Here is a 22,356-nt window from a genome sequence, read left to right as displayed (position 1 = left end):
TTAGTTACAAGCATTATTTTTTATTCAAAGATCGAAAAGAAACATTTTTGATAATTTGCACACGTTTTAAATTTAGAAGAAAAAAATGCTTCTTAGCAGCATTTTAAAAACCTCTATTTAAACTTTTATTTTTATTTTCCTTTGAAAATGGAAAAATAAAAATTACAGCTGTTTAAAGTCAAAAGAATTAAACTAACGATTGTATTTTTTATTCTTATTTTTTTTTCAAAACGAAAATACATTTATTTTACTTGAAAAAATGTTGAACGTGATGATAAAACCAATTAAAATATTTTTTTTTGTAAAGCTTAAATAAAAATATTTTTAGTCTTTGTATTTCGAATTTGTAAATATTGTTATGAAAATATGAAACGGACAAGTATTTTTTTTTTCAATAGAGGAATAGAAAGATCCTCGGTCTTAGGCCTGTCATGAGTCCTACCTAAGTCCTGACCCATTGAGGTTTTTTTTATTACGCTTTATTTTGGAATTTGCACAGTTTTTCGAAGTGAAGATTGCACTCTATTGCTTCTAAACTTTAAAAAATCTACAAATTTGCTTAATAGGGCTAGAATCCTAAATCTTAGTAAATTATTTCCTCCAGAGCGATAGCTGTACTCCAAGTAGTCGCCAGTCTATCGCGAGTCTCTCTTCTGTGTCCACTTGTACAGACACTTTGACGCCCAGGAGTTCCTGGGCGAGCTTCGATCTTAGGAGCTCGGTCAATGATCCCCTGATTCCGGGTCTTCTGGACCGTATAGCTCCAGAAACCATTGATCAGGCCAATGAGAATCGACGGAGTGATGAACGACACGATGCTCTGTTCAGCCTCTATCCGGATTCTGACACTGAAGACGCCGTTGAACGTCGTTTGCCGGCTGAGATGCCAATTGAGCATTTGGGCAATCGATTTATGGTGAAATGTCTTCAGTTGAAGCTGGAACTTGAAGTTGAGCCAATATTCGCTTCAATGGCCATTTATGATGCCAAAGAGAAGAAGAAATTGTCGGAAAACTTCTACTTTGACATGAATTCGGAATCTCTGAAACGAATGCTGGCCTCTCATGTGCCCTACAGTGATATCAGTTCTCAGAGTCGAACTGCTATCTTCGAAGTGACAAATCCCAGCAATGATCTTTTCCTGGTCATTCGCCTGGAGAAAGTCCTTCAGGGAGATATTAAGGATTCAGTGGAGCCGTATTTGAAGGAGGACAAGGATAAGTATCGGGACAAAGCAAAGTCAAATGCTGCTGATTTTTGTGAGAGACTTGGAAAGTATCGAATGCCTTTTGCCTGGACAGGAATCTACTTGACGAATATCTTCAATGGCGAAAATGGTGAAAAGGATGAGAGGGATGGAATGACAACAGCTTCAAGCTCAAACAGTCTCGATAGGAAATCTTCTACGAGTAGTTTTGATCAATTGAGGAAGAGAGCCAGTGATATGGGAACTCTGACAAGGAGAGGATCACTGGAGAGGCGTCAGGAGAAGAGAAGATCTTGGTCACCAGATGACTTTGCAAATAGTATTGAGACTTTCCGACCAATTGCCATCACAGTGTCGAGTTTTTTCAAACAGGAAGGTGATAAGATGAAAGATGAGGATCTCTTTAAATTTCTGCCAGAACTCAAGAGGCCAGGAGCAGTCACAAAGAAGTACAAATGCATTCCTGGCTCTATCAAATTGGAAATTTCTCCATGTCCGGACGAAGTGAAGTGTGCTCTAACGCCAGAACTGGCCAAATTGGATCCCTATCCAGATGAAAAAACCCGTCCCGTTAAAGAAATCCTGGAATTCCCTGCACTTCCCATCATGCAGCCTCATTATTTCTACCGGAATTTGCTCTTTATCAATGCAAAGGAACTCAATTTTGCCGCTAGAGCCGGATCTGCCCGTAATATTGCTGTCAGGGTGCAGTTGATGGCTGGAGAGAAGCAATCGGATGCTGTTATGGCTATTTTTGCCAAGAGCTCTTGTCCAGAATTCACGTCAGAAGCCTACACTGCTGTTAACTACCACAATAAATGCCCTTCATTCTACGATGAGATCAAAATGGTCCTGCCGGCAAATCTCAAGCAGAACCATCATCTATTCTTCACGGTTTATCATGTTTCCTGCCAGAAAAAGCCCCAGGAGATCCAGACAACTGTAGAGAGTCCAATTGGATACACTTGGATACCCATTTTGCAGGACGGGAAGCTCAATGTGGGAGAGTTCAATTTGCCAGTGATGGTGGAAGAGCCTCCGGAGAACTATTCTTTCATCCCGCCGGATGTGCAGCTGCCGGGAACTAAATGGTTGGACAACCATCGTCCAGTTTTTTCACTCACCATCGATGCTGTTACCTCGGTTCATACGCTGAACCCTTTTTTGGATAAGTAAGTGAAATTTTACAGAATTATACTTGAAATGGTCATATTTTTAGTCTTTTTGAGTCGGTCTAAAAAATCTTGCGCATTTAATTAGTATTTAAAAAAAAAAGACCTAACAAGTAATATCTAAAAACTGCGTCCCGGTCAAAGGCCCGAAAGCCAAAAATCCTATTATTGGATATGTTTTAGAGATTACTCATTCGGACATTTCACCCTTATACTGCAATACCGTTGAATCACTCCCAATAACGGTTTTTCAAGGTCAAAGGTTAAAAAGACACTAGAGAGCGCATTTATCAAGGGAGTGGATCATGTTTGAGTTCGTTGGAAAGGTCTTGGAATTTCTTATAAAACTGAAGCGGTTTCAATCGGTTCAGAACCGGTAATGAACCGGTACATAGCCGAAAACTAGTTTTTATCCGAAAATCAATTCTATTTAACTTTTAAAACAATTTTGGAGGATCTTTTGAATGATTTATAAATCGGTTCAAATCGGTTGAGAACCGGTGAATGATAAATGTTGCGAAAGTACTTTTAAGGTATAGCATCTAAGTCACGAGTTCGAGCATTACGCAAAGCCTGGGACGCTTTGCCATCCCCTTTTTTATATTATATTTTGTGATTTTTACTATGTGATATAATTAAAGTCAAGGTTAAGAGATTGATACACTAAGAAAAAACCTAAAAAGTTAAAACAACTCTATGGCAGAGTTGAATTTACTGTACGAATATCGATGTAATTGTTACTCTTTTTCGATGTAAAATTTCATCTCGACTGAAGTATATGCTTAAGTGTTTTCGTTTTAAGAATATACTTCAGTCAATAAGATTTTCGTGTGACAAAGTTCATATGGAACATCAACTACACAGTAAAAAAAATTTACAACCCACTATCGTTGGTAATTTTTGCATGAGCGCTATGGTTGTGAAGTTTGTGTATTGGCAATGTTGTGTATTGGCAAAGTTGTGTATTGTCAATTTTATAAAATGGCTTCCTGTCTATAATTTTGATTGTAGAGCAATTTTGTTCGGTTTATGTGTATTATCTGTGAAAAGTCTGTATTGAACTAAGAAAAAAAGAAAAAAAAAGAACAAAAAAAAGGAAAAAACATGAAGAGAGGGTCTGAGACTTGAACCCATAGCTTTTGCGTTGTTGGTCTCGCGTTTTCCGGCTGCGCCACGAACTTGCTTACTTCTCTTAAGCAAATGGCCTAGAGTTGCATCGTCAATTTTTCTAATTTACATGATGCTTCCTCTGTTTTGTTATTACATAATTACTCCTCATTTTTTACGACTGAGGCATATTTTAAGAATCCAATGAATGATTCTAGAAGACAATTAGATAGTTAGAAATGCGAAAAATCACTAAAATCTTAGAAAAATTGCAATAGTAAACAATGAAATTTTGACAGTTCTCACACAAATTTTCCTATACACAAATTTCATTACACAAACTTAATTTTACTAGCATTATGTTAGTTTCGTACTACAAATATGATAGTAATTTTACAATTTACAACCAAAATGCTTTTGACAATATACAACTTTATTTCTCACACAATTTTTTACTGTGTAGATATATGATTAACAATGGTTCATGGTCATGTGCGTACATCATGCATGATATTTCGCTCGGAAAACAAGGAACTTGACGTCAAGAAAATATTAATTAAGAAAATTATGAAATTAAAAAAAAAACATAAAATTGCAAAATCTATCCATTTTGGGATTTGAAAGAGTTATTTTAACCCTAAAAAAGGTTTTTTTTTACTCTTGAGACGAGTTATTTTAACTCTTAAAACGAATAATTTTCAGTCTTAAAAAGAGTTATTTACACTCTTTTGTCATGTAAATTTTAGGAAAAAGAAGTTAAAACAACTCTTCCGAATATTACACCTAAATAGAAGTAAAATAAACTCTAAAATATAGTTAATCGAAAATCACAACGTAAAAGAGTTAATTCAACATCGATTCGAGTAAGTTTTACTCGATTATTTTTCTGAATGTAGTTTACCACCACTTTTTATTGGCCCACCGTTAAGCCTATCGAACTGTCTTATTGAGTTGCAAAAATCACCAAAAATTATTGATAACCGGTCAAAGAACTCTTGATAGCCGGAAAATATTCCACGGGATAGAAATATGGAGCAAGTCACAATTTCCTTTTGCAATGGACACTGAAATGTTAGGAAAATCAATTTATTTCTTTCTTATTTTCCTCTGCATCTTTCAAAACGCAATTCTTCCTTTCTTCTATTTCGCGATTGTGGCGGGGCCCCTTGAGAATCCGATGAAGGTACTGCATCGGCAGTTGCGTAGGGGGAATATGGAAGTCGAAGTAGCAGAGAATGTACAGGAAGTTCATTTTTGCACTGGGTTACGCTCTTGATGACTAAGTGGTTTTGAAAGAGCGTCTTGATGGCATAGGCCAGGAGCTAGCTCGTGACGAGTCAACAAAATTCCATGAAGAAACTAGACTTTCCCGTTAGGCGATTTCGGGACATCCATTATTATTTTTTCTTAGACAGGGATGGGGTTGTCAGTCCCATGGCCCACGCCCCGTGGAATCAAGTACAGTGAAGCTTACTGGATGCAATCCGAACGCGTTTAATGCCAGAAAAAATTCTGGTGACCCAAATAGGGATTCGAACCCGAAGCACTTGCAGCATCGAGTACTCTGCCACTTAATCCATTGTGTGCCCCATTTATTAGTCTATTAAATAAATCCCACATTAATTACCCGGGATTGGGAAGGGTCCAATGCATAACCGAGTAGTGAAATGGCGAGACCTTTAGAAGAGGTTTGAATCACTTTCCCTTTCGTAAAAAAAATGGCTAGACGCTGGTGAAGTCGAGTTCAATCAGTCCCTTATCTCTCCTAAGAAACCTATGATGGCGGAAATTTTAGGTCCTCCTCTCTGGGAACGCCAATCTTCCACATATTCTTTCTTTCTGTTTCCCACTCTTTTATGGGCGTAGCACGATCAAAGGACAACAGGAAGAAATGGGGCTTCCTCGATGGTGATATCACTTGCGACTGTGGGGAGATACAGACTACCTCACACTGATACCTTCTCCTTGTGGAGTTGAGGATCTTTTAGATGCAAACCCAAATGCAATTGACGTGGCTCGCTACTGCGCAAGACACGTGTAATTTTTTTTGTTTTTTCTCATTGCCTCGACATGAATAATACTCTTTTATGGAAAGTCACCACAGTTTAGCAGGGAATAATGGGGCTTAAGGCTAGACACTAGAGCAGGGCAAAATATCGCAAAGCACACCCATTTTCAGAGTAGGGAAAACGGGTTCAAACAGCCATACTTTCTTCTTCTAAAAACAGTCTTTTAAATTGTCAGAATTGATTCCCAACTCTGGACAAATTCAGTTTGGGCAGCACATTTTAGGTCGAACCAGAGTTGCCAGGGCACTCGATGTGTCAAGTGGTAGAGCGGGTAGAGCGCTCGCTCTATAATGCAAGTGTCCCGGGTTCAAATCCCTTTAGGTCACCAGGAATTTTTCTGGCGTTAAAGGCGTTCGGATTGCATCCAGTAAGCTGCACTGAACTTAATTCCACGGGGCATGGGCTGACAATCTCATCCCTGTATAATGGCCTCTATACACTGAAGAAATTTATATCCATATTGAAGCAAATTCGCTACGCTTGTGTAGGAAAAACTATAAAATATTGTAGCAAGATTGCTACGGGTCTCACACCAGAACATGCTGGAGTACCCTTCATCGCTTATCTCCGGGAGTGAGCCTCCATTGCCTATTCCAAGAGAGCCACGAATCTGGCGTCCTCGCTTCACTGTTGAAAACCGACTGAGGAGCCGATTCGATTGTTCCTTCGGAATAACTCGCCGAGCACTCACAACCCCATCTAGCGGAATTATAGCGATGTCGTAACTGGAAGTTAGCCGTTGTTATAGCACCCCTTAACGTTACTAGCCCCAGCTAAACAGTGATTTGTACCGTTGGCTTAGAAGAGTCTTCATCAGGACGGGCTTTTTCCCTCCAATTCCTCCAGGCTCAACAGTCCTACTACAATATGGACATATATTTCCTAAGTGTGTAGAGGCAATGAGAAAAAATAATACAGTAGACTCTCTCTCAATCGGGAATATGGGGCAAAATGTCATCCGGTTTAGCGATAGAATTGGGCGTCAAAGCCTTTGTAAATTCCACAAAAAGCGCTCAATTATAAAGAATCACGATAAAATAGGAAGAACTACAGCGAATTTGAGTGAATTAGCTTCATAATTAAACGTGAAAATTGTCAACAAAATTTTTCGCCCGATTGAGAAAGAGCCGATTGAGCGAGAGTCTACTGTAATGACATTTTGAACTCTCCTCGCGGGAATGCCTAAGTTCCTCTATGAAACATTGTGCCACCATTATTATTATTATACGAGTTGCTCGCTTGAATTTTAGCTTAACATGAAAATCTCAGGTTGAGCCAAAATTAATTGATTTCATTGGATTTTAAGGACTGGTTTGTCACCCAGAGCGTATCAGAATGACATTTTCTTACCTGCTTTTATCGCTTTAATTCAGACTTAAGAAATATTTAATTTTTAGGGACGATTATGAACATTATTACTCTGAATTCATATCAGCGTGGATACAGAGCTGCAATACAACTTATTATCATAATTAAGACAAAATGATATTAAAATGTGCTAAAAAAATCATTTCAAACATTTAGGTTTAGCACTCATTTGTCCTTTTCAAAAATATAAAAAAATGAAAAATAATCTATATTTTCAATAAAAATATTTTTATATAAAGATATTTTTTTGTAATTTTTCCGTAAGTTTAACATAATTTATAAAACAATGCAAAAAATATCTAGAAGTGAAAGACTGACTAAACATTCAGTATTTTAAATCAGAAAACGGAGTGAAATTTGTGCAAGAACTTTTCCGCCAACCCTAAAAGCAATTTACTTGATTCACTTGTAGATTCATCACTCTGTGTGAGTATTTAGAAACGAGAAAAGTTCCACCGCGAATTGGTGAGGGAAATATGGAGAAGGAGATGAAGAAGGCTCTTTTAGATATTCAGCAGTCAGATATTGAGCCTCTGGTGAAACATTTGCCTGTAATAATGGATAAACTTTTGGAGTTACTCGTGACAACGTACAAAGTTAGTGGACAGGTTCTTTCACTTGCTCCAACTGTCTTTGAGACCCTCATTTCCATATCACAGAAACTCACGGTAATTTGCAATTGAATGGGGGAGGGAAAAATAAGTTTTCTTTTGCAAATTATGAATTTTAAATGGGTTATTTTTTTTTAGGTTCTTCAGGATGAAGTTTCTCTTGACACATTCGGTCGTCATCCCCTTTTGAGCACTTACATTCAATATCAGGCTTTTATTCCTCATCCAATGAATTCTAAGATGAGAATGACATCGAGTAGGAGTGGGGAGGGTTTTAATAAGAGCAGCAGTATTCCTGATTTACATGTTCCCACTGAATTGTCCAGTCGTAGTTTGGACAGATCTCTTCTGGCTAAGAATGAATCCAAGGATATTTCTCCATCGGATGTCACGGGACGCGATGGTCAAGTGAGAATTCTGCATGAAGAATTGGCTTTCCGATGGGTTGTATCCAGTGGAAGTGCTTCAGATTTGGCTATGAATAATTCCTGGATGTTGTTTGAGTTGATGGTGAAGTGCATGATTGAACATTTGGATATTATGAATCTGATGGACTCTCCAAGGAAGAATCGTTTTCCGCATCAATTCACTGATGATCTCTCAACTCTTGTACATCTGGTCACGACAAAAGTTATTGGGTTCCATTGCAGCGAATCCAAATTTGCCCAAGCTCTCAATTCTAGTGTGGCTTTCTTCATCTTCGATCTGCTCAATATTATGGACAGGGGATTTGTTTTTGGTTTGATTAAAACCTACTACAAAGTTATGACTTCAAAGCTGACTTCCACACCAGATTTAATTCACTACAAATTGGACTTTTTGCGGATTGTATGCAGTCATGAGCACTTTGTGGCTCTGAATTTACCCTTTGCAACTCCTTACACAACTCTTTCGGCTCCGGCAAGCCCTACACCGAGTATCACATCCAATAATAGCCAGAATTCTTACGTCAGTGCTGTGGTAAGGAACTTTTTTCGATTTTAAAATGCAGGATGTTTTTCTCTATTGGTTTTTCATAATGATCTTTCAGGCTGGTTTGGATAAAACTCTGTACGCTGAACTGAGTCACGATTTCCGACAGCAACATTTCCTGGTTGGCCTTGTTCTGGCTGAATTGGCAGCAGTTCTTGAAATATCGTAAGTCTAAAAATTTCATTAAATTATTTAAGGAATAAAAATCCCATAGAATTTTGTAATTCGTAATTCAACTTTTGGAATCTAAAGTTTTTTGGCCCAGCTAACATACTAAATTTTTGAGACTCAAAATTTTGATTACCCAACATTTGAGGCTAAAATTTTGATTATCATATTTGATGATTAAATTTTTAAGGCCCAGAAGTTCAATAACAATATTTGATCACAGGATTTTTGAGCTCAAAAATTTCGATGATCAAATATTTGATCGCTAAATTTTTTAGTCCCAAAATTTCTATGATCAAATATTTGATGATTTAATTTTTGACTCCCAAAATTTGAATGACCAAATATTTGATCACAAATTTTTAGTCCCAAAATTTCTATGACCAAATATTCGATGATTTAATTTTTGAGTCCCAAAATTTCGATGACAAAATATTTGATCACTAAATGTGTGAATTCCAAAACTTTGATTGCTAAATATTTTAAAATTTAAAATTTTTGTGCCAAAATTTGAATGACCAAATATTTGATCACAAATTTTTAGTCCCAAAATGTCTATGACAAAATATTTGATGTAGAACTCAATGGGTCAAGTGGTAGAGCACTCGCTCTATGATGCAAGGGCCCCGGGTTCGAATCCGCTTCAGGTTACCAGGAATTTTTCTGGCGTTAAAAGCGTTCGGATTGCATCCAGTAAGCTTCACTGCACTTGATAAAAATAATAGTAGATGTCCCGAGCTCTCTTTGTGGGAAGGCCTAAGTGGCCTAAGTTCTTCTATGGAATGTTGAGCCACCATTGTTGTTAAATATTTAATGATTTAATTTTTGAGTCCCAACATTTCGATGATCAAATATTTGATCACTAAATTTTTGAGTCCCAAAATTTAGATTGCCAAATATTTTATGAGAGAATTTTTGAGTCCCAAAGTTTTGATTAACAAATATTTGATGATTAAATTTTCAAGTCCGTGTCAGTTTTTAAGTTCAATTACCAAATATTTGATCTCCAAATTATAAAATCCGAAAATTTCAACGGGAAAATATTTGATCATTAATTTTTTCAATACCTAATTTTTTATGAGCAAACATTTGATAACAAAATTTTTAAGTACCAAAATTTCGATAGCCAAATATTTAATCACTAAATTTTTGAGTGCCAAAATTTCAGTGACTAAATATTTGATGAATAAATTTTTAACTCTCAAAATTTAAATGACCGAATATTTGATCACTCAATTTTTAAGTTTAAAAATTTTGTTAATTTAATGATAAACTTTTTGAGTTCTAATTTCGATAGCCAAAATATTTAATCAGTTAATAATTGAGTCTCAACATTTCGGTAACCAAATATTTAATAACAAAATTTTCGAGTTTTAAATTTCGATGAACAAATAAGTATGGGCTAACTGAATTTTTTAGTCCAAAAATTTTGATGGAAAAATATTTAATGATTAAATTTTTGAGTTACAAAATTTTGATGATAAGTATTTGGTTATTAAAATTTTTATGTCCCAAAATTTCGGTAGTTAAATATTCGATGATTCAAATTTTTAACTCCCAAAATTTCAATGACCAAATATTTGATCACTAAATTATTCAGTTTCAAATTTTGACTGCCAAACATTTGACGACAAAATTTTCAAATTTCAATATTTTAATAACCAAATATTTGATGACAAAATTTTTAGACACAAAATGTTAATTATCAAACATTTGATGCCAAAAATTTTGATTTCGGGATCATTTCCATCATTTTAAGCACAATGTGGAAACAAAATTAAATGTTACTTTAAAGAAAACATGTGAAGTAAAAACAATTTTTTAGGCCTTTTAGTTTTTTCTTCTGGTCATGTTCACTCTTATGCATTAGTGAAAAAAGATTTGTCTTGTTTCGCACCTAAATGTATAGTAATTTTATAGATTTACTTTGTACTTTGTATATATACTTAAAAAATAAAAATTTATTAACAAAATTTTGCAGAAAAAGATATCATAATGGCTCCTGCACACACCTTTTAGATCAGGAAAATTTCATAAACACGAAATTCACATTCCTTTCTTTCTTGTTTGGATGTCTGTCCTATTCTTTTGCACTCTTCTTCTTCATTTGTACATCACAACAAATTAAATTTAGTTCAGTCCAATTTCGAGTCCAAAAGAGTGAGATCGACTTATTCAAATCTTTTTTTTAAAAAAGAGACTCAAATTGTGCTTTCATGAAATTCTACTGATCTAAAATGTGTGCTGTAGGGGAATTCTCTAATTTTCGTGGCATTGTCATGCGTGAGTTCGAAATCTGACAATGCCATTCGAGCTTTTTTTGTCATATCATATGAGTTTGAAAATGCAATTCATTGAATTTTTAATGAAATCTCTTTACATGATGATTTTATGAAAATACAGTACGTCTTGGTTGATTTTTTTAATAAAGTTCATTGTCATTTGAATTGTCAGAAATCTCAAATATGTGACTTCTGACAATGCCATGTGAGTTAAAATGGCAATGTCACGGCTACAGAATCGCATTTTCGAAAAAGCTCTCCTAAGATTCGAACCCAATTTGTCATATGGCATTCCCAGAGCGTTACAGAATTTCCCTCCTGGAGGCATAAAGTAAAGCCATAGTGATAAGCCTGATTGGACTTATGGTAGGTGTGATTCTTTCATTTCAAATTCGGATTGGGGACAAACTTGAAGTCTATTTAAGCTTATGGTAGCTGAAATTTATTGCAGGCAACCTCGAAATGCGTGCAACTCGAGATAGATAGGTAGAGACCTCAAACTTGACATACATTTAGAGTTTTCTTTAGGCTTGAGATATGCTAAGTTTCACTTGAAAATGTGGAAAATTGTAAAAGAAACGAACAAAAATACCTGAAAAACTTCAAAGTCGAATATCTCGGATCCGCGAAAAATTCCGCGGTCTGCGAAAATCCGCTAAAAATTTTGTGGTCTGCGAAAATCTGCAAAAAATTCCGCAGTCCGCGAAAATTCGCGAAAAAATCCGCGAAAAATTCCGCGGTCTGCGAAAAATTTTGCGGTCTGCGAAGGCCGCGAGAAATTCTGCGATCCGCGATGTTTCGCGACGAATTCCTCCAAATGCGCCACATGTTATAAGAGAGAGAGAGAGAGAGAGAAAGTTGCATCATATGCCGGATTTCCCGCATGTTCCCGACTTGTGCATCTGCCTTTTATTTGTTGTGCGAAAAATTCAGAAATGAAAATTTCTTAATTTTTATTTCTTTTTTATTCGTATTCAAATAGAAATACCTCGAGAACTAATATATACTGTCATTTACGTTTATTTTTTTTAAACTCATTTACTCTAAAAGATGTACAAAATGAACCTAAAAGGAGCGAAAAAGTGTAATAGAATTTCGAAATAATTCAGAAAAACCGTGTTTGTACACATTTTTCAAAATATCTCTGGAATCGCGGATTTCTGAAAATTCGGCTGCTCATTTTTGGCATCAGATATGGTCCAAATTCCAAATATTATACACTGCAAATATGAAGGCGATCGGAGATAGTGGCCAAACTTGGTGATTAGGTATAGGATGGAATCACCACTTCTCGCCACGTGTATTGAAATCGCTATTTTTCACGATTTATGAAATAAATTAGCCGCAAAGTTACTTGTATTTTTATTGCTGCTACGTATAGAGTCGAAAAACACTAATTTTTTGTTTTGAATTTAAATGTTTGAGTATTTTTTAGAGGAATATTTTAAGCAAGTGCATCGAATCCAATATTTCTTACCAAATATAGTAAGTGTCATGAAACTTTTATCGAACAAAATTTACGATTTTAAATAAATAATTTGCCTATTGAACATTCAATTACATTCGGCGAATATATAAAATTTGTATTTAGTTAGTTAATATTTCATTTTATATTATTTTAATGTAAAACTGAGCCACGGCGGAAAGTGGTAATATTCTAAAATTGATTCACCACCCATGGCCATTGCTTTTCAATAGGCGACGCTAACTTCACTTCATAGATTCTCAGTTGTTAAATCTACTTTGTTTACTTTCTGCAATAGTGGCAATAGTCTAATAACTTGGTTTCTCAAATGAAAGTGAAGAAAAATCATTTAATGTGAGTAATAACAAGGTGATCATGAGGAAAAAGAAATGCTGAATGTATTCTTTGCATAATATTGCTCAAAATAATCGATTTTGAACTTTTCTAAGTGGGTGGCGAGAAGTGGTTACAACACTGGCGAAAAGTGGTAAAAAGTGGCGACGAAGTGGTTATTTTTGCATTATTAATCAAAAACAGTTTTTTAGATACTCCAGCGTTAAATTGTAGGACTATTGTTTTGACGAATCTAGAGTCAATATATCTAAGTAACTTTGTGTCAAATTTGAGTTATCTGATAATAAGAGGTCAAAAGTTATAATACAGTTAATTTCACTTTTTCCTAAAAGTGGCGATTATGAAAGAATTATGAAAGAATCACACCTAAAAAAGCCTATGTGTTTATTTTAGAAATAAGAATAATTTATTCATCAAACCTAATATTTGTTCACTTGCTAACTATCCAGTAATCCATCGCTACATGGAAAAGCTATAAGATGTATCAGAAACTTGATGACCTGCCACGATCTCGATACGCGATATTCTGAACCGAGCGCTAAAGCTCGAGTGGCTGCTCTCTATTTGCCCCTTTTGGGCATCGTTATGGATACAATTCCTCAACTCCATCAGTTTCTGCCCGAGAGTCACGATCGCTTGCAAAATATTGGAATACTTGACGACTATCAGGGTCCACATGGGAATATCAATTCCCGAGCCACAATTCATCCTGAAGTGGCCTATGCAATTTCCGGTAGTCGCATGTACTCCTTCTCGCCGGATCCAATTAAGAACAAGTCACCGCTGAGCATTGAGAACACCAGACACTTGCTCTCGTGCTTTTTGTGGGTACTGAAAAATCTCGAGCGAGATGTTTTGTTTATTTGGACGCTGGGTTTGGCTCCACATCGATTGCATCAGGTGCTTCAGGTGCTGAATACTTGTCTGCCGTGCTTTGAGTACAAGGGGCATCGAAGGCAACCGGTTAAGAGGAATACTCAGAGTTTCCGGAAGACGCCTGATATCAAAGAGAGACTCGAGGAGTGTATAAGGGGAACAGGATCGGCAAGAAGTGATTTTATGAATAGGCGCAAGGATCGAAATTCCACAGAGATTTTCCGCTGGAGAAAGGATCAAATGCCCTATAGATCGCAATTTTATGACATTTCCACGAAGAATGATTGTGAATTGGAGGTGAATTATTCCATTGAAGGATCTCTGGCCACAGAAGTTTGTCTCATAGTCTTGGATACGCTTGAACTTATTGTTCAAGTTGCAACATCTTCGGAGATTCATCACAATCTTCTGGGAGTTGTACTTAAGGTTCTCCTACATTCACTCTCACGCAATCAGAGCACTTTAGCTCTGCAGAATCTCTTCGCTTCACAGCGATCTCTCATCTTTAAATTTCACAATTTGCTTTTTGATGAAGAAACTGACAGCTGTGCTGATCTGTGTCTTCTTCTGCTCAAGCACTGTGGCTCCCAATTGCCCAATGTTCGTTCCCAAGCTGCAGCTTCTCTCTACTTGCTAATGAGGCAAAATTTTGAGATAGGAAATGTGAGTTTTACGAGCTGCATTTTTGATCATTGTTGTTAAAAATGCCTGTTTTTTTGCTTTCCAGAATTTTGCTCGAGTGAAAATGCAAGTTACAATGTCACTGAGTTCTTTAGTGGGAACAAGTTCGGCTTTCAGTGAACAATCCCTAAGGAGGGCTCTCAAGACAATTCTCGTGTACGCTGAATCTGATACAGAGTTGCAAGAGACTTCATTCCCGGAACAGGTGAGTTTATCTTTTTTTAAGGTCCATAGAACACGGAACAATTTATAATATAATTTATTTATTTTATTTTTTTTTATTTACCTTGAATTTATTTTTAAACGCAAGTACTTAATCTTTCTCTGTAATTAAACAAAAGAGTTGACTAATTTTAACTAGAAGTGAAAAATGAAAAATTGGGAATTAAAAAATTTTCAGAATATGAAAAATTCAGAAAATCGCCGCTAGTGGCGCTGAAGTAAATTTTCTGAAAAACTAAAAAAAATATTGGTGCAAGAAATTGAAGACTACTTTGCAATATCGTAATTCCTTTCGAATTTTATTTTAAAATTAGTGAGTTTTTGAGTAAGATTAATCCAAAGATACAGTAGACTCTCGCTCAATCGGCTCTTTCTCAATCGGACGAAAAATTTTTTTGACAATTTTCACGTTTAATTGTGAAGCTAATAATTTGCTCAAATTCGCTGTAGTTCTTCCTATTTTATCGTGATTCTTTATAATTGAGCGCTTTTTGTGGAATTTACAAAGGCTTAGACTCTAAAATCTATCAATAAACCGGATGACATTTTGTTTGCCCCAAATGCCCAATTGAAAGAGAGTCTACTGTAATTTTAAGTCACGCCCTCTAGAGGAGTTATAACAAAATAAATTTAATATTAGTTTCTATTTTTTAAATAGCAAAGATTGAGTCACTAGAGATCCAGCACTCTGTACAATTTTGTTGTGGGCGGATCCCAAAGGCTATAACCGCTTTAAAATAGGCCCTGCCCCCGCTATGATTTTTTTTTATTAAGGAAAACTGTCATAATGGGATCAAACAGATAGTTTAACATTAAAAATAAATAAATTAAGGCTACGATTAGTATTGAAAATATTAAATGATTTCGTGTTCGAGTTCTTTAATGTAGTCTACCTAGCAAAAATTTTAGGTCACGCCCTCTGTAAAATTTATTGTCAATTGCAAATGTCATTTTTACTGCCCGACATCGAAAGAGAGAGCAGCATATAATCAGTTTTTTTTTTCAATTTGTTACCGGTAAAAAATTCCTGCTTCCGGTTTTTTAGACGTTTTTTCTTTCTCCCTCCTCTAACTCATCCAAAATTATGTTTTTTATTTATTTCGCAAACGGCTCCTACGATTTCTTTCATTTTTGAATATGTTTTGAAGATGATCCAGACGAACATTTCGTCCAAACATACCAAAAAAAGACCGTAAAATTCGCCATTTTGAATTATTGAAGTTCAAAGGTCAATCACTTTGCAGGGCCCATTTTTCAACCGCTTTGGTTAAATTTGGATTTTTGGAAAAGTATTGAAATTTCGAACCCGGCTGCATCGGTCTTCATCGGTAGGGGTGGCTGGGGCAAAAAGTCACAAATCGAAAATGTCAAAATTCAATATCTTCACAGATAAAGAAGATACTGCTTAAATTTTTTTCCACAAATAACCTCCGTCGACCTTCCTGAGTTTCGTAAGTTTCTTAGAATTCAAACAAGGAATTTATAAAATAAAAAAAATATATAGAAATTATTAGCCCTGTTTTTGAAATAATTGCCTTACACCTGATATCAATATTCTATTTAATTTGCAAAATTGATATAGGGGAAACTGGGGCACCACCAAACACGGGGTACCACCAAACACTGCAATTTTTTAATCGGATATTCGACTTCAGTGGATAATACCTATAGGAATTTATAGGCACTATAAGGATGCTTGTCCACTGAAGGAATGGTCGAGATAGTCAAAGTAGTTTAGAAATAAAAATTAGTGTTTGGTGGTACCCCAGTTTCCCCTACTGGTGAATATTTCCAAAATGACTTGGATTCTTTGAATACGAAACCGCTGTGTTATAGAATTTTATAAAGATTATTTTCTCTAGAAATTCTTTTATTAAAAACGATCACTTGGGGTAAAAAGTAACAAAAGGTGTAGAGGAAAAAGTAACAAAAACCTAAGCAATTTCTGATGCGCTCATGGTTCACTCGAGTGCCGATCTGTCGATTTCTGCTAAAATAAAAATGTGCCAATCTGTCGACCTTTTGACAATCTGCCGATCTCATGCTGATCGCATGCCGACCGATCGATCTCTGGCCAAATTGTGCCCATCTGTCAATCTCTTAGCAAAATAGTTCCGATCTGCCAATCTTTAGCTCCAGATGCGCCCTATTTTGCCGATTGACGCTCACAGTTTACTCTGAGACCCATTTATTCACCCCTTGGTTATTGAGATGTGCCGCCGCTTGTTGTCTTTTGACGATTTGCAGTCTTTTGTGTGTGTTTTTTTTTTCTAAAATAGCATGAAAAACGTCTTTCTCGTTCAGATAGAAAAAACGGTGTTTTACAAAGGTGTAGAGGAATAAATTTCCTATGAAAATATGTCATATAGGTATTTTTTTTTAATTTCTGGAAGCCCGTAATAAAAAAATCAAATTGAAATAATATTCCATGCCTCTATTTGTCCCAGCATTTTTGAGAATGGTCACAAAATTATCTTTTAGAAAACAGCTCGGTAAATGCATTTCCTTACAAAATAGCGGAAAATTACTTTAACAAAGTTGTAGCGTAGCTTGTAAAAAAAAATAAAATATCCGTTTTCTGACTTTTTGCCCCAGTCTCCCCTAGTGAACCGGTTAAATACCGATTTTTGAATAATTTTGCATCCCCTATAATCCACTGACCTAACCACTGACTATGGGGGCACACGCTCTTACCAACCCGACTACATTGGTTGCATTTCCAACCACACTGCATCGGTCACAATCGGTAATGAATCGGTAAAGTACCCATAAGATACCCATTATTCTGTCTGTAAACGTGTTAACCTACTTGAAGTCAAACGGTGAGAGATACGAACTTCCGATCTTGGGAGGACCCTCATAAGTCGGCCTAAGGATCACTATTAAGACCTTGATTTTCCCCCATTCCCTCCCAAAATAGGTTTTACTGTATATTTCAGGAGTGGCTCCTACTAATTATTTATTTTTGAATATGTTTTAGATTTGGTCCAGTAAGGGAATTCTGTTACAATATGACATTGTCATATGACAAATTTTCGTAGTAAATTCGAGAATCTGACAACATTAAAGCCCAGTGAGCATCGAATGGCAATTGTAACGAGTTCTATGAAGCTCTTAGTAACTGATATGAATCTAATTTTCGATTAATGTTTCCGAATTTACTACATAAAAATTTTAAAATTTGTCATATGACATTGTCATATCATTACAGAATTCCTCTTCAGGTAAACATTTAGACCAAATATAATTAAGATTTAAAAAAGTCACCATCTTGTATTTTTGAAGATCAAAGTTTAAGCAGTCTAGACAGTCTATTTTTCAACCGATTTGATTAAATTCGCATTTTTTCGCACTGAGGAAAAAAGGAGGGTGCGATTTACTTTTTTTCCTCAGAACTTTAACATTTCTTAGGTGTAAAAATATATCAACATTTTTCAATGTTAATTTTACAACTTTTTAAGGGTAAAATGAACATGAAAAACGATAATTTTCACCCCTAATACACCTAAAAAGGGTAATATTTACACCGATTTAGGATCAATACTGCAGGGTAAAATTAACATTTCCTGAATATTATTTTAACTTTTTCGGATTTCTCTCAGTGTATAATTGAGAGTTTGAGTATTGGAACCCATTAGTCCTAGTCGGGAGTTTAGAACCACCCCCATAAAAATTACCCGCTTCTCAAATAATGATTTTAAGGGGAAATGTGAATTACCAAACAATTATTCTTGTCCTGTACGCCAATCTATGTAATGTGTATTATACGCTCAAACGTGGGCGTGGCCTATTTTTGCAGGCCCTTTAAGGATTATAATTAAACTGCTAAGTGCATTTAACGAAGTTGGTACAAAAAATATCTCTGCAAATATTTAAATAGAAAATAATTGTTAAGAAGTCCATACAACGCAAAGGTGACTTTTTCAGATATATTTAGGGATCCAAATGATTTCCCCTTTAGGTACAAGACCTGCTGTTCAATCTGCACATGATCCTCTCTGATACAGTGAAGATGAAGGAGTATCAGGAAGATCCAGAAATGTTGTTAGATCTGATGCATCGCATTGCCAAAGGATATCAAAATTCTCCGGATTTGCGACTTACTTGGCTGGAAAATATGGCCAAGAAGCATATGGAGAGAGCCAATCACACCGAAGCTGCCATGTGCTATGTGCACAGTGCAGCTCTTGTGGCTGAGTATCTCAGTATGCTGGAAAGTCAGAAGCACTTGCCAGTTGGAGCTGTATCATTCAAGCACATTTCACCCAATACCCTCATGGAATCAGCCGTTTCGGATGATGTCCTCAATCCGGGAGAGGATGGTATTTGTCTGGGGAACAGATTTACAGAAATTGGACTTAAGGGTTTGCTCGAAGAGGCGGCAAATTCCTTCCAAATTGCCGGAATGTACGAGGCAATGAATGATGTATACAAGGTGCTAATTCCCATTTGTGAGAACAATTGTGACTTCCAGAAACTTGGAAAGATTCATGGGAAGTTGCAGGAAGCTTTCAATCGAATTGCCCAGTTGCATGGGAAGAGAGTGTTTGGGACCTACTTTAGGGTGGGATTCTATGGAGCGAAATTTGGAGATTTGGATCAACAGGAATTTATCTATAAAGAACCAACTTTGACCAAATTGCCAGAGATTTTTAGTCGTTTGCAGAATTTCTACTCTGATCGCTTTGGGCCGGATTGTGTGGAAATTATCAAGGATTCCAACAATGTGGATATTAATATGTTGGATCCGGAGAAGGCCTACATTCAAATAACCTACGTTGAGCCTTATTTTGAAACCTACGAGCTTCGTCATCGAGAGACACATTTCGAGAGGAATTTCAACATAAGTAAGTTCTCAAATAAATTTTATTTTTTTTTCTAAAGTTTTTAGTGGATGACCTAGGCAAGTAAAATTGCTTCAATCAAATTTCAGAATAATTTTTTTTTTTGATAATTTGGGCAAAAGTTAATAAAATGTGCATATAGAAGTTGTTTCTTAACAGAATATTTTTAAACCCAGGAACTCAATGATCATGAGTTTAAAAAACCCAAATTGAATTTGTTGTGATGCTCAAAAGAAGAAGAAGAAGAATGCGAAAGAGTGGGACAGACATATACGATATGTTTGAGAATGAAAGGAATAGCAATATTGATTTCATTAAATTGTTCTGATCTAAAAGTTGTGAAGAGAACGTTATTATCTTGATTTACAGCACAAAATCAATTTAATATTCCTAAGTTGCACTAGAAATTGAATTTACAATTCCGAAATTAATGGCGCTGGCGCACCTTTTCAATTGAGTGAAATTTAATCGATTGAAATTTTACCTCTTTGTCTTTCAAATTGAAATAAGATGAAGCTGTCTCTTTCTGTCAAATGAAAATTGAATTTGAAATTATAATTTTCATTTGACAGACCGAGACAAATATAGGGGAAGTGTACCAAATTTCGGCCAGCTTCTAATTTCGGCCACTTTGAGTGTAATTGCGGCCATGGAAATAAATTAATTAAAATGTAATCTTCGAATAGTCAATAAATTCATTTTCCTTTTAAATATTTATTCATTTTAGGATGTATTAACACAAAGACCGTTAAATTTTACGTTTTAACTTAACTCAGTGTGGAGTTGAAAGAGTCTTACAAAAAAATGTGACAGATCGATTGTGTTTCTAGCAGTCTTTTGATTTGTGGTGAAGTGCAAGAGGTTTTCCTTCGGTCTTTTTTCATGAAAATTGATTAGTTTTCATTAAAGATTGTTTTTGTGTATGCTAATATTGAATCAATCTTTAAATTTTGGGTAAAATTTCCCAGCCGGATCCTGTATTTCGCGTAAAAAAGTATATACTTTGTGAGCGTGTCTCCAGTGCCTTTTTTTTTTTAATTAGGGGTTCATCAATAAGATGATTGCCCCATAGCAACATCTTTTGCTTTCCTAAATTTCTTATTCATTTTGTGTTTTTTTTTAATTTCTGAGTTTGTAGACTTTTTTTCTAATTTCTTAAATAAAACACTCAGAAAAACTTTTATGAACTTTTTTTTCCGTCTACTCTTTCTGGCGTCCAATCCAAGTCTGTCTATCCTTCGTTGTTCGTCCGTATTCGTCTGTTATAAAGCCATCTCGCGGCACTTATTCTAAGTATCTAAGTACCGTCTGACCACAAGTTCTACAATGTCCAGAGAAAAAAAACCATCGCTTCTATGAAAATGATGATGTGGAAAAGGCCTTGGAAGAGTTCAGGAAGGGCAAATTGCTACGGGAATCTGCGCGTAAATTTGAGATGCTACCGATGCTACTCTTCAGGTCTTCAGGAAAAATTACACGGAAGATCTCAGGGCTTGTGGGTCATATAAACGTATTAAACTAAATATTGTAGAGCTTAAATTTCCCGCCTTATAGCAATAAATGCTCTGCTGAGGCAACCCTAAATATTCGAGACGCAATGTCTCCTTTCTAGGCCAGCGCCTCTGGTGATGGTAAAGACGACTGTATTAGTTTAGTCGATCGTACGATCTCAGTGAGTACGGACGTGAGTTCGTCTTGAGTCGTACAAGTGATAGGACATAGTGCGGAGAGCTCGCAACAGTCTGGAGCCCACACCAGTCGATTGCATAAGCAGGTCACCTCCTAAGTATATTAGATTTAAGAGTAGATATTGCTTGCCTCCCTATAATATTAAACTCGTTCCGTTTGACGTTTTGAAATTTTCTATCCGTTGCGTTGCAAAAGGTGTCCAGAAAAAAGGTGGCCGGAATTTCACTCAAAGTGGCCGAAATACTACCCAAAGCAATGCCCATATTTTTATTAATTTTTCAATATTTTAGGAAGTGATTTAAAGAAAACAAAGATGATAAACTAGTTTTCAAGGTTCCACGCAACCCTCCCAAAAAGGGAGTAACAAAAAATATCAATATGAATTAAAAATATTGCATTTCAAATTTAGGACTTCGGTGCTTATATGCAACTATGCCGAAATTTGGCACACTTACTCTAAGCACCGTGAATAAAGAAAAGCTTACGAACACAAGGGTGTCAAAATCGTCTGCAGGGGACAAAATCACCCGCATTTACAGTATTCATGTACTGAAGCTGTTTTTGATAGTCCGACTTTCCGTGTGTCCGACTTTTACCACTGTCCGACTTTTACGAAATTACCCATTTTTTTTTGTTTTGAATCGCAAGAAAGGTTTTTGACATTCTGAATTTATTTTGGCGTCCTTTGCAGAGAGATTCATCTTTGCGACGCCTTTTACCAAGACTGGCAAAGCCCATGGCGATTTGCACGAGCAGTGTAAGAGGAAGACAATCCTCTCCACTGCCAATCACTTCCCTTACGTTAAGACGCGCATTCAGGTGGTCAGCCGGGCTCAGATAGTTCTGGAACCAATTGAAGTGGCCATTGAGGATATTCAGAAGAAGACTGTTGAATTGGCAGCAGCAACAAATCAAGAACCGGCCGATCCCAAGATCCTTCAAATGGTTCTGCAGGGCTGCATTGGGACAACTGTCAATCAAGGTCCAATGGAGATGGCTCTGGTGTTCCTATCAGGACTTTCTGATGGTTCAACGGTGCCGTCGAAGCATCAGAACAAATTGAGGCTGTGCTTCAAGGATTTCTCCAAGAAGTGTCACGATGCCCTGAAGAAGAACAAGAATCTCATTTTGCCTGACCAGAAGGACTATCAAAAGGAGTTGGAGAGAAATTATCAGAGATTCACGGAGAGATTAGCTCCACTCATTACAATTAGTCCAACTCAAGCGGCTGGAGTTATCAAGTAATTTTCTTTATTTTTTGTTTTTTTT

The 22,356-nt window shown here is 36.1% G+C and overlaps 1 protein-coding gene across 2 annotated transcripts in view; it reads left to right on the top strand.

Moving 5' to 3' along the window:
• Nucleotides 1-22,356, top strand: part of LOC129805574 (dedicator of cytokinesis protein 7) — a 28,732-nt gene that overhangs the window by 4,688 nt on the left and 1,688 nt on the right. For both annotated transcript variants that reach the window (XM_055853575.1, XM_055853574.1), the window contains exons 4-11: nucleotides 605-2,379; nucleotides 7,336-7,591; nucleotides 7,673-8,494; nucleotides 8,565-8,671; nucleotides 13,225-14,314; nucleotides 14,379-14,537; nucleotides 18,516-19,401; nucleotides 21,779-22,328. In XM_055853575.1, coding sequence (XP_055709550.1) covers nucleotides 605-2,379; nucleotides 7,336-7,591; nucleotides 7,673-8,494; nucleotides 8,565-8,671; nucleotides 13,225-14,314; nucleotides 14,379-14,537; nucleotides 18,516-19,401; nucleotides 21,779-22,328 — 5,645 coding nt within the window. The remainder of the gene's footprint in view (nucleotides 1-604; nucleotides 2,380-7,335; nucleotides 7,592-7,672; nucleotides 8,495-8,564; nucleotides 8,672-13,224; nucleotides 14,315-14,378; nucleotides 14,538-18,515; nucleotides 19,402-21,778; nucleotides 22,329-22,356) is intronic.

Source organism: Phlebotomus papatasi, chromosome 3, assembly GCF_024763615.1.
Source record: "Phlebotomus papatasi isolate M1 chromosome 3, Ppap_2.1, whole genome shotgun sequence".
Lineage (NCBI taxonomy): Eukaryota > Metazoa > Arthropoda > Insecta > Diptera > Psychodidae > Phlebotomus > Phlebotomus papatasi.
This window is presented reverse-complemented; position numbering and strand designations above follow the sequence as displayed.